This window comes from Haliotis asinina, chromosome 7 (genome assembly GCF_037392515.1).
Source record: "Haliotis asinina isolate JCU_RB_2024 chromosome 7, JCU_Hal_asi_v2, whole genome shotgun sequence".
NCBI lineage: Eukaryota > Metazoa > Mollusca > Gastropoda > Lepetellida > Haliotidae > Haliotis > Haliotis asinina.
Window position 1 is genome coordinate 7054664 of NC_090286.1, and position 13183 is coordinate 7067846.

Sequence of the window (13183 nt, forward strand, 5' to 3'; positions counted from 1 at the left end):
ACATAGTTGGTTCCAAGTTACAAGATCTTTGTCTCTTACAACAACACGGTTCTGACAACACATTCTGTGCAACAATCCCAACATAGTTGGTTCCAAGTTGCAAGATCTTTGTCTCTTACAACAACACGGTTCTGGCAACACATTCGGTGCAACAATCCCTACCAAGTTTACTTCATGCTACAAGATCTGCGTTTCTTACAATACGAAGGCACTGGGAACTCTTGGACCAGACCAACAATCACAGCTACAAGATCTTCGTCTCAAACAATAATAACAAAGTTCTGTGAACCCATTCTGACCAACAATTCCTTCGAAATTTGTTCCGAGTAACAAGATCTGTGACTGGCACATATAGTCGTCTCTCGCAACAATGAAAACGTTCTGGGAACCAGTTCTGTGCCAGAATCTCATCAAAGTTTGTTCCAGGCTACAAGATCTGCGCCTTTTACAATAATACCAAGATTCTGCGAACCCATTCTGACCAAAAATCCCAACATAGTTTGTTCCTCGCGACAAGATGAGTGACTGGCATATGTAGTCGTCTCTTACAATAATAAGTCCTGGGAACACATTAAGTGCAACAATCCTTACAAAGTTTGCTACAAGCCACAAGATGCGTTGCTTACATATGTAGTCCGCCTGTCCTAGCAGAGTGACGGTCATGTACACGTTGTTCAAGTTGTAGTTTACTTGAGGTTCCTGGAAGCGGATTGCAGAGGAAAAGGTCATATCGGACAACACCGCTAGAACCTCCCGCTCGAACAGGATCTGTATATCATCCAGATAGGGGTCGAATGGTTCTAGAAAGGAGAAAAACAAGTATAATATGTAACTGTTTGTGTGTTTATTGTTCAACGCCACATTCAACAATATTCCAACTACATGTATATGCAGTTTAAGATTTGACACCGCACATTCGTGTAGCTTCACATACAGCCGAGGCGGTAGGGTAGCCAAACAGTTAAAGCGTTCGCTAGACAAGCTAAAGACCTGGGTTCGATTCCCCACACGGGTACAATGTGGGGACATACTGCTAAAAGCGAATTAAAACTAGACTCACTCAGTCGTGCACTTAACGTAGCCAAATGAAAACGATTAAAATATACACTACTTACTGTCGAAAGTCACCATGAATCTGTGCCGTTGGTCTTCGCCGAAGCAGTTCTTGATGTCAAAGACAGTAATGCCAGGATCCTCGTCGTCAAAGTCGTAGAAGTTATACACCATGAACATATTGATCTGTGAACAGATTTATTATATCCACTAATCCCGTATTGTTTCCTGCTCCGTCTCTACCATTTATTGGTGTGACGTAAGTAGTGCGGGCATTATTTCGGGATCTTCTCCCCCATCAAACAGACACGCCATACTCTTAAAAGCGGCGTTTTACCAACTCACTCACTCGCTTCACACACCACTCATCAAAAGTTTAGACTCACTTAAAGCACTCACTATATGTTATGTGCATGTACATGTATATTGTTACACCGAAACTAATTTTCTCCCTTAACTTGGGGAAGCCAACTGCAAAGTCCATGCAGGTGAACTTCACTTGGATCATGCATCAAATTGCGAAAAAGCATGTGAACAGTTGCGTTTTTGGTGTAAAGTCTTATCAAGAATTTGCCAATTTTCACTTATTATCATCATTTACTGAACGCATAACAACAATCTGTTCAACGTTACGAATTTGTTTTACAACAAATCAGTTCTTGCCTAAAAAAGCACCTTTAAACAGAAAGGAATATTTTGCAAAATCTAGTTTATAGCTTACTTACGTAAGTGACTACGTTTATATAAGTGTGAGTCTAATATTTGATGAGTAGTGTATAATCGAGACGAGAGTAAGACAGATACGAACAGTATTACATACTGCTTGACCTCCGCAACGGACAAAAGTTTGCAGATCTTTGACCTTTTTATAACTTTGTCGAAACCAACGAGGAGGATGCTAACAGAGCGAGAATCGGACTCATTCAATAGAAATTAACAGTGTAACTCCATGTGATAGTATACAGATAGACATTTATCGCGGTTTTCAAACGAGAGATAGGTGGATCCATATACCCAATTCACAAAAGTAGGGGATATCCCATCTTGCGAGCTTACCACTAGCCAATGACAGTGTATATGAGGAAAAGTAAGATACGAGGGTTGGCTGAAAAGTTCTCAGCCTGAGTGGTTTTTCCCCACCAGGTAGAGACAGGTGTTTGCCACCAATGAGGACAATCATTTAGTGAATCATAGACACAAGAACTACAAACGTACTAATAGTTTTATCTCAACTACAGCTCTTTTGGTAAACCTACCCTCTGAAATCATCAGAAATGGACAAAACTGAATGCAGGGCAGTCATCAAGTACTTGCAAAAGAAAGGGATGTCCCCAACACAGATACATGCTGACATGGTCTCCACAAAGAAGTGGGCTGCAGAATGTAAGCGTGGCAGACAAAGCCTTGAAGATGGCCCACGCTAAGGAAGGCCTTCAACAGCAACCACTCCAGAAAACATCACGCGAGTGCTCGATATGTTGATGGATGATCGACGATTGACTACTCGACATATTGCTATTGTAGTGGGCATCTCTCATGAGAGGGTTGAGCATATTATTACCAACGAATTAGGAATGACGAAAGTTTCTGCAAGATGGGTGCCAAAGCTCTTGACAGCAGAACAGAAACGTGTCAGGTTCCAGACGTCCCTTGACAATTTGCGTCGTTTTGAAGCAGATCCCGGTGATTTTGTGGCACGATTTGTAACCATGGATGAGACCTGGATACGTCACTTTCAACCAGAAACAAAACTACAGTCAAAACAGTGGAAGCATCCTGATTCACCAGCTCCGAAGAAAGCCAAGTCTGTCCCTTCAGCTGGAAAGGTGATGGCATCAGTCTTTTGGGATTCCAGGGGTATTCTGCTCATTGATTATCTTGAAAAAGGTCAAACTATCAACGGCAGATACTATGCTGATCTACTGAACCAGTTGCGAGAAGCAATCAAAGCCAAACGACGAGGGATGATCGCTAAAGGTGTCCTCTTCCACCAAGACAATGCGCCTGTTCACAAATCGGTGGTGTCCATGTCAACAATCCGCGATTGTGGCTTTGACCTCATTGACCATCCTCCTTATTCACCTGATTTGGCGCCTTCTGACTTCCACCTGTTCCCCAAAATGAAAAAGGAACTCGCCGGTCGCCATTTTGCAAGTAATGATGACGTCATTTCCGCTGTGACTGATTTTTTTTAGGGTAGCTGAAGAAGATTTCTTCCTGACCGGGATTCGGGCCTTGCAGCATCGCTGGCAAAAGTGTGTGAACTTGGAAGGGGACTATGTAGAAAAATAAATTACAAACGTGGACTTTGTAACTTTTTTTCACAGTGAGGCTTAGAACTTTTAGCCAACCCTCGTTTAGCCAACCCTCGTATAGCCATACAGATGAAGCATTTGCAAAGGAATGGAATAAATAATCACATTTTCCTTTATCTTCTCTTCATCATCTGTTTCCGCTTTGGTTTCATGCAATTTGCAAATTATCATTTTTATGAATCCAATATCCCCTACTTTTTTTAATGGTGTGAGTCAAGTAACAGACGTTGCACAAACACCCCGTCAAATTCTCCTGAAGATGTGTCACGGCCTGGATAACAGAAGCTGCTTAACACCAGGACAAATTCTTCTGAAGATTTGTCACGGTGTAATAACAGAAGTTGCTTAACACCCCGTCATATTCTTCTGACAATGTGTCACGGCCTGGATGAAGAACCTATACCCAGGGCATGGTAACGAGTGAGCGATATGGTACAGAAATCTTACGTCCCGACGCTTTGAGCAACTGGCGCCCTCTTTCAACTCGTCCACAGAGTCGGTACTGATTTCGTAAGAACTAAAAACATATATATACTGTCGTGACCTTAACAGGGACCCAACATACCACATGTGGAATGAGCAAGACTGACGTTACGTCAAGACCAAAAAGGAGCACAGAAAAAGAGGTGTCAATCCCCAAGATGTTTCACAAATTCAGGACAGTGGTGCGTGTTGGAGATAAACCGTAAATCGCAATGTTTGGAACATATAACTAGGGTGACCTTTTCGGTGTTATAGAAAGCGTACCTGCATATTTATATCATATATTTTTTTGGAGGAGTACTAGGACATTAGTACCTTTCTTTTTTAATTCATTCGCTTGTCATGTCGAATACCCGGGATCGATTCCCCGGGTGGATACAATGTGTGCAGCTCACTGCTCGTGTACCCAGACGTAATATCGCTGTAATATAGCTAAACGCGACGTAAAACCATCTCACGCAATCGTTTAATTTCAACACCATGAGAAAAATGCCCAGGGTCATAGACACGCGAAGCACATCCTGACAGCTAAGGGGAGTAACTCTTCTTATCGTGTGACAACTTTATCTTAATTTTGTTGGCATCGTCATAAGTTATGATGGACGTACTTACGTCAGGTGCGATGACATGGGCCATGATGGGTTGTTCCCTCGTGACGTCAGTGCTTTCGTCTGCCACCATGTTCCAAGCACTCTAAACAAATACAACTGAACAAGTCAACAAAGCTCATCAACAAAACAAATTCTGTTCTGAGCATAATGAACGGCCTGCAGGGGACAATTTCATGTACACATTGGAATATCAGGAACACAAATGGCATGCTACGTTGTCAGATATGTCAATCAACGTCAGATACAGCACCCGTCAGCAACAAAAACATGTATGTCATGTAGACATTATTTCCCCAATTTTGTTTGATCACCCAATAAAATCATTGGAAAACAAAGCCACGTCGTCAGAATCAATGGTAATTGAAATTTACGTTAATTTCTAAAACAAAACCAACAACATACGTATAACATAAAAACCAACATGTAACCAGGTCAACTCGGTGTCCAGTATGAACATATTATATTATATTACGGAAGCGTTTTGAGGTTTTGATTTTTTTATATTATAATCAAGTTGAAAGATGCGACCAGAGCAAGAATCCACATTTTTGTTGATAATGTCTTTATGATCTAACAACATTAAGGCTTATCAGATTTCGCAGATACTGCGGTGGCCATTAAGGGCTCTGTCAATAAACTTGACGTCGTTAGGGACCATAATTTATGGTTGGGGGTGGTGCGTTTTGGGGTGATTGGATGGGTGGGTGGGGGTTTACATGTACATGTATATGTATATCACTGGCACAACACCCAACCATGTCCATAATTTAGAAACAATCTTATAAACAATAATATATACAATCCGAGATACAGTTTTTTCCCGTGTGTTCCAAATGCATAGAAAATATATAGTGACTCTCTATGGAACGGTGTTACAGTGTTACAGAATTGTCCTCTCTTTTTTGTTAATTTACGACTGCTAGAGTGTTATTAGGCCCACGATTTGTGAGTATTCCCTCGACTGCGGAAGATGAAGCTTTCTGTTCACTCACCGACTGGAAATAGTACTGGAAGATCGCTCTCGTCGTTTTGTTGACGGTTGTGAAGTAAAAGTCCGGTATCGCTGTCTCAAACACGTCACAGCGGATGCCACGAGCTGTTTTCTGAAAAGACCCGACAGTGGACTATTGTGCCGTTTGCAATTTAATAGACATTAATGGTTGATGAAACTAGTTCCGGTTGACAAGACCAACTGTGGTGGTAACGTATCGTTTCTCCCCGCCATGTTTGTTTAAAACGTTTACATGCTGATGAATATACTGCATGCTGCTACTATTCTAAGCATGTGCCATGGCAGTTCGTGTAGTGATGTTCATTATTTCGTCTTGTTTTGCAAGCATGCTGGTGGTTTCAGTTGTGACGGTTAGTGATATCTTATATCATACCTCCCTTCATGATTACAGAAATGGTTGCCATAGTGATGACATATCTTAGCTTTCCTGCATGTGTACAAGAACTGTTCCATAATGATGACCTAAATCTAAGGTCTTTTCTCGTGTACAGAAATGATTGTCATAGCGATGACATACATCTTACCTTTCCTGCATGTGTGCAAGATCTGTTACCATGGTGATGACGTATATCTTACCTCTCTTCACGTGTCCCGAAATGGTTGCCATAGTGATGACGCATATCTTTCCTTCCCTGCATGTACAATAGTTGTTGCCACGGTGGTGACGTATCGTTTACCTCCCCTGCATCTGTACAATAATGGTTGCCATAGTGATGACGTATTTCTTACCTCCCCTGCATACGTATACTGGTAGTCGAGTCCAAACATCTCCAGAGGGCCCTTCATCTTAACCACGAACGCCCCGTTATTAGCGAACGCTGTTTTGTCCTTCTCATAATCTGGTTGCTTTGACGCCGCTGTGATCGGAGTCATGGTGCAGTTCCCCTGTACCTTGTCGATGTCATAGGAGATACCTTGATGGAGTGAATGAGTTTAATTGTACGCTGCTTTTAGCAATATTCCAGCAATGTCATGGAGAGGGACACCAGACACTGGGCTTCACACTTTGTACCCATGTGGGGAATCAAATCGGGTCTTCGGCGTAAGGGGCTTTAACCACTAGGCTACCTCACCGATTGCCCTAACAGAAGGGTCTCGACGCATTAATCATAATCAGATGTAGATGCAAATGTACATGCTCAAGGCGGTAACGCAGTTTACCCCGGGTAACCCAAGCTGCCAATGAGGCTCCAGAAGGTTAAGAGTCATATGGTTTATCCCATCGGGTACCCACTCACTACTGGGTGAACAGAACAAACTCAACTGCCTGAAGTAAGACCCCATGTGTCACGTGTACTTCGCTGTGGGACAGGACTGGAGTCCTAGAGTCAAACTACCAGATACGATTACCCTAGCAAGGACTGCGACCAACGTTGCTTAACGTCAGCTGATTTGCATCCGTGAAGATCGGGGTTTTCAGTAACCCATGGGGCCATGTTTGCCGTAAGAGGCCAAAAACGGTATTGGATGGTCAGGCACTGTCTTTTTTGACACATGTCTCCGTATGCCAATTGCGTACATCGATGCTCACGGCATGGATCACTAGACTGTCTGGTACAAGCTCCGTTATTTACAGACAAACGTCATTTAGCTGGAATACTGCTGAGGGCGGAGTAAAACTAAATTCACTCACTCCTCTCATTTGTGAGCTGGACACACAGGACCACATACCAGTAGTATCTGATAAGTTTGGTGCATTCGTCCATATTTAGTTTGTTTTCATGGGTGTTACAGTTTATAGAGCAGTGGTTTGGACAAATCGTTATGTTGGGATCGAACGCACATCTTACGTCAAACAAGTGAACGCTTTACTCGCGAATCAAAAGTGCAGTGTTTTGTTCTTGTGTTTACCTCCCTCGAAACGAAGAAGCCGCGATACCGGGCCCAGTCACAGCCAGTGGGCGTGCACTCAAAGAGTAAAGAAGCCTTCTCATTGGCCACTGGTTCTTTTGCCGATACGCCTAGTTCTCTCTTTGTTTATGGCTTATAAGCCCGGCAGGTGTTAATTTCAAATTGCATGTGGTCATTGATTGAAGTACATTGCATGATGTCATTAGAAGACAGGCAAGGTGCATACAGAAAGGTATCAGAATCGGCAAAGTTGTGTGTTTTTTTATGTGACCTTTAAGCTACCCCATAGATCCTGCTTGGAGATCCAGTAAGCGACGTCATGAGTATCGATCTAAGCAAATGGGACTATTATCTCATTCCATAAACACCAATGGCTACATTACCTATATTCATTCCACAAACACCAACGTTAGTTTGACCAGGGAGACTATATACAGACCATACGTTGTAGATTATCCCTGGTTTGACCATTATCTCATTCCATAAACACCAATGGCTACATTACCTATATTCATTCCACAAACACCAACGTTAGTTTGACCAGGGAGACTATATACAGACTATACGTTGTAGATTATCCCTTGTTTGACTATTATTTCATTCTACAAAAACCAATGGTAATACGCCAGTACCATTTTCCAGAAAATGCCTTGCTCACGGACGTGATATTTGTTTAAGACCACATACCCGTGCTGAAGTCGTGTATGTATGTCATCGTGTACGGTGAGTAATAGGGAGCTGTAGGAATGATGTCACGGTAGTCGTACCGAGCCAGTTTATACTTGGAATCGTACCACACCTAGAGAAAGCAATAGAAACACTGACATGAGCTCCGGTCGCTGATGACACTTCGGAGCTACATGAATCCGACATGATAGAACGTCGTTGACCAGCCAGATACAGCAACTTCTCCGGGTTCATTGATTTCAGTCTTATTGACTAGGTTAGAAATAGGATACAAACAAGGACAAGATGGTAAATTCACACGCGAGAGCTTATATATCTGCCTCTGCAGGCATGATGAATAATGGATAATTCATTGCCGTGCGTGACATATAAATATCCTTCATAAATAGAAATAAATATCCTTAATTTACAAGTACGTCAATTTTCAACAGACAGTCATATCGAGAGATAGGTTCGTTCGTTCGTTCATTCATTGATGCATAGATAGATTCGTTCTTTCATTCACTGATGCATAGATAGATTCGTTCTTTCATTCATTCGATTGTAGCAAGAAAAGTTCGTTCATTCAGTCATAACTTGCTAGTGGATGGATGGATTTATTCGTTCGTTCGTTCTTTGTTTATTCATACAGACGCATGTAGACAGACAGACAGACGGACAGACAGACAGATAAACAGGAGCAGAGAATGTTATAAATTTTGCTTTCTTACAGAAGGTTAGGCCATTGCTGACGATTTCTCGACACTGAGATGTCAAACGGTGACCTTGTCTCGGCTGTTCGGACATTTTAACAATCAACTGACAAAGGTACACTCCTTCACACTTGACCACTTGAGACACGGTCACGCAATGCATTAGTGTTCACTTGATCAGGTCAAGATAAACAAACTGTCGATAGGTACAGAAAGAGAGATGGAGAGATGGCATAGATAGACAGACAGACAGACAGATAGACAGACAGATGGGCAGACAAACAGGGAGAAAGATAGATAGACAGACAGACAGAGAGACAGATAGACAGACAGATAGGTTGTCTCACCCGGTTCCATTACTTACGTCTACTGTGTTGGCGACCTTCTTGCCTGGTATAACGATCTCCATTCTGTAGGAGAACTGTTCCGGCATTGACGGCAATGGTTTTGTGTCTGTGTACCCTGAAGAACAACGTTTATTGCCTTCGTCAAAGTGAGTGAGTGGGTCGACGAGATGCAGTTATTAAAACGGGTACCACTTTGGAACAAACGCTCAGGGGCTTCTGTGACGTTTGTGAATGGTGCTGCACATCGAATAGTATCAAAACTAGTTCAGGAATTTATACAACAATAGTCTATGACAATTACATTTACGCGCACGTTTTGCGAGGAAGAGTTAGTAAAAGCAGCAAGTGTTTTGTGATCTTCATGATCTAATTTATAACCTATGACAAATGTGTGCAATTATCAATCCTACATTCGAAGGCAGAGCGAATGGTAGAATTATAAAAAAGCGAGTCTAGAAGTGAACTTTGTACCCCTCTTTAAGTTTGACCCGGAAGGAGAATATAACGCCTTTCTTAATTGGGCTGTTTTGTCTGTGCTAATATTTTATGATAGCTTAAATGAAAGGCAAGACATTGCACTTTATTGCAATGTTTTAGTCCACAATCTGCATATGGCATTGACACCAGTCTAAGTTGATTTGACCTCAAGTTCAAGGTTGTTTAGTGTGTTTCGGCCACTTCCGGTGACCACTGTTAATAGTGGATAGGGCAAAATCGACAGGATCGATCCAGGCTCATATTGTGCTGGTTAAGTGACAAGTGTCAAGTTCGTCTACGATCAGCAGCCTACGACCGATATTAATTATGTTGGACTGACATCTGCAGATAGCAAAGAAGAATAATAATTGTGGCCTGAGGCCATAACTCACCGAAGTTGATGGACGAGTATATGGCTCCGTATGTCCGAGTCTGCATAAAAAGAAATCGGGTCACTACATACACGTGTAACATACAAATACATATAGTACTGTACGTAACAATGCGCACAATACGTAATGTGTAAGATACGAAAATACAAAATACAAAATACCTAATGAGTAACATAAAAATACATGGTACTACATGTACCGATATGCACGATGTGTAAGGTAAAAATATGCATTGTGCTATGCACAATGCACAATGTGCAAGGTAAAAATATGCATTGAACTATATGAAATGTTCAATACTCACAGCACGTACAAAATTAATTATTATTTTATTTAACAACAGTTACAGAGCATCGTTACATTTGTAATATGTGAAAATACATTGTAGCATATACCTACAATATATTGTCAAATAGGTCAATGAGTACAGTTTTACGCCGCGTTTAGCAATATTCCGGCAATTTCAAGGCGGGGGGACACCAGCAATTGGCTTCATACATTGTATCGAAGCCATGTCTTGAGAGTGACAAGCGAACGCTTTAACTACTGTGCTACCCAACCGCCCTGTATTGTAAAATGCGCTTCAAACATACACTACAACCGCCCTGTATTGTAAAATGCGCTTCAAACATACACTACAATCTGTTTAACATCAGATTCCTGTACGGGAAATGGGAGATCTGAAGAAGTCTTAATTAAAGTCATGATAGACGTACCGAGCCATCGTCCTCTGGTATATCAATCTGAACCTGGTTTTGGTGCACCTGGTCTAAGAAATCGCCGTATGCTTCTGAAATCGTCTTCTCGTGTGCAGTGGTGGGGTTCACGTTGCCTGTAACGGCACATGTAACGGAAGTTACAACAGACAAGTAAGGAAAAAACATTATTAGGAATATTTTTGAGACGCTGGTGCTAAGATGCCAAGTATTTTCATCAGGGTGCGCTAGTATTTTTTAAGAATCAGCGACTCCCGACAAGAACAAGGGACGTCACTCTTCACTGCGATTAGCGATAATGGACATATGCATAACACTGATCAGACTTCTTACGTGTTTGAATTTGCTTGTGTTCCTTTCTATGTTTCAGTAAATATTATCTAGAATTAGTAAGCCCGGACTTTCTCTAGTGCAGGGGATTTGGCTCGAAGCACCACAGTCAACGTTAGCGGGTTTGTATGAATAAAAGAACGCGTGCTTTTGAGGTTCTGAAATGATAGCAGCCTTCGAACAGGAACTGAAATCACATCGACATCCAGACTTCATCAAAAAAGAAATGTTAACATTCAGAAAATGATTCCAGTGGATATCATTGGATGGAGTTATCAGGCATGCCTGGCTAGCGTGGCCGGTCAGTGCCCATGCAGTCAGTCACTGGTTTCTCTGACATAAGCCCTTACAGACCCCCGTCATATGACTTAAATATTAGTCGTACGGAATATGTGCTCGTGTCGTTTGCCGAAGGCCAATTCTAACCCGGATTATTGTGTATTGGAGGAGAACTCGTCACGTGTTGCAGATCAAGATGGTGATCACTTTGAGGAAACCAACAACCAAAGGTGTGTTGCTGACAACCCACAAACATCACGAGGACGAGTCCCAGATAAAGGGACGCAACTCGCGCGAAATACGCGAACGGGACCAGTTACCCAGGTGACAAGCTAATCCGTTTATTGACTATGAAACATGGGTCGTCTTGCAGGGATTGACGACATTGCAACACTCACGTGAGAAATGGTCGCATGGGCTTTGCTTGAGAACAGCAGTGCCATCTCCAATATGAGCTTTGCTGAGTTTACATTTATACCCGTCCAATGGACAAAAGTCGAAGCTACGGCAGACGATAGCCTCACTCGAAACACACAAATCTGCGCATGTTCGGGGATCTGTTATGTTGTTCCAAACCATGTCATCACTCTTTTCAATCTCTGATTTGGGGACGAACGAGAACTGTGCTGAAATTTAAAAAAATGAAATTGGACAGATAATCAACACTTTTACATTAAAGAGTGAGCGGGTTTACCGTTGATTGTATCGAGGGACACCCGAAAGGATTCTCCACAGTACTGTACAAGATGTTTTCGTATCTTCAGGTGCATAACGCAAACTAATAACTAGGCGTAGTCATACACCGGTCATACACCGACGACATAATACCGCAGTGCGGCGTATTGCGGCGTATTACAGCATATTACGGCGTATGACGTCGAAGCTGAGTGCAACAGAGGGAGACGTAAACATCTCCCTTGATCCATCACAATGAACCTTGACCTACCTGCTGGCGGCGTTCGGTCCACCAACGTCGCACTGACGTACACGTTGGTGTTGTCGTACTCTACCCTGAAGCGCCCGAGTCGAATGGGATTGACATCCATGGTGCTCATGAAAAGTTGGTGAGACTTAGTAATCAGCAGGTCTTCTTTGTCCCGGCTGAACTGTTTCGGCTCTGAGGGAGGAACGTAGAATATAAAGACCCCAGTCAGACCAGTTTACCATGTGTCTGGCAGTCAGGGATCGTCAGTAGTAAGTCTTGCAATCCTTGAACCATTTCATTTTCTATTTGAGTGAATGTGTGGTGTAGCCTAGTGGTAAAAGAGGTCGGTTGTGACGCCGAAGCCCCAGTTTCGATTCCCATATGAGTACTATGTGTGAAGCCCATTTCCGGTGTCTCCCGCCTTGATATCGCTGAATTTTGCTAAAAGCGGCGTTAAACTAAACTCATCACCGCCATCACCGCCATCACCTCCACCAGTGAGTTAGTGAGTGAGTTAAATGCGTTCAGCAATGTTCCAGCAACATCACGGCGGGGAAGCATCAGAAATATACTATGTAGATGTATAACCCTTTGTGAAATAGAACCCAGGATCTCGCAAACGAAGAAACGAACACTTTAACCACGAGTTAGCACATCGTCCCAGATAATGTATTGCACTCAACAATTACCTTCGCCCAGAAGCTGGAACTGGACGGTGAATCCCAGCTTCCCCGTGTCAGGAAAACAGTCGGAGACATCGAAGGCACTAAGGGACGGGTCGTCCCCCACAAAATCCAAGAAGTTGTAAATAACATGGTAGCCAATCTGCAAAACACGTGCTCACTCCATTCACTAAAATCTTTCTTATCTGGGGGATGTCGCCCAAAAGACATCGTATCAGTAAATATTTGAAAACGTTTCCATCTGAAGGATAGTTGATCAGATTATAAAAAATCGGTTTAAAGGATTATGGGTACTTAATTTCTTAGCATATTGTCACCAAGATATTATGG

The 13183-nt window shown here is 42.5% G+C and overlaps 1 protein-coding gene across 1 annotated transcript in view; it reads right to left on the reverse strand.

The window, feature by feature from the left end:
* Positions 1-13183, reverse strand: part of LOC137292229 (uncharacterized) — a 40629-nt gene that overhangs the window by 15475 nt on the left and 11971 nt on the right. The window contains exons 12-23 of the mRNA XM_067823808.1: positions 12860-12995; positions 12192-12362; positions 11644-11871; positions 10637-10752; positions 9921-9960; positions 9069-9166; positions 8013-8124; positions 6204-6388; positions 5455-5565; positions 4464-4544; positions 1116-1239; positions 627-800 (exon numbers count right to left, since the gene is read on the reverse strand). Of these exons, the coding sequence (XP_067679909.1) occupies positions 627-800; positions 1116-1239; positions 4464-4544; positions 5455-5565; positions 6204-6388; positions 8013-8124; positions 9069-9166; positions 9921-9960; positions 10637-10752; positions 11644-11871; positions 12192-12362; positions 12860-12995 (1576 nt within the window). The remainder of the gene's footprint in view (positions 1-626; positions 801-1115; positions 1240-4463; positions 4545-5454; positions 5566-6203; positions 6389-8012; positions 8125-9068; positions 9167-9920; positions 9961-10636; positions 10753-11643; positions 11872-12191; positions 12363-12859; positions 12996-13183) is intronic.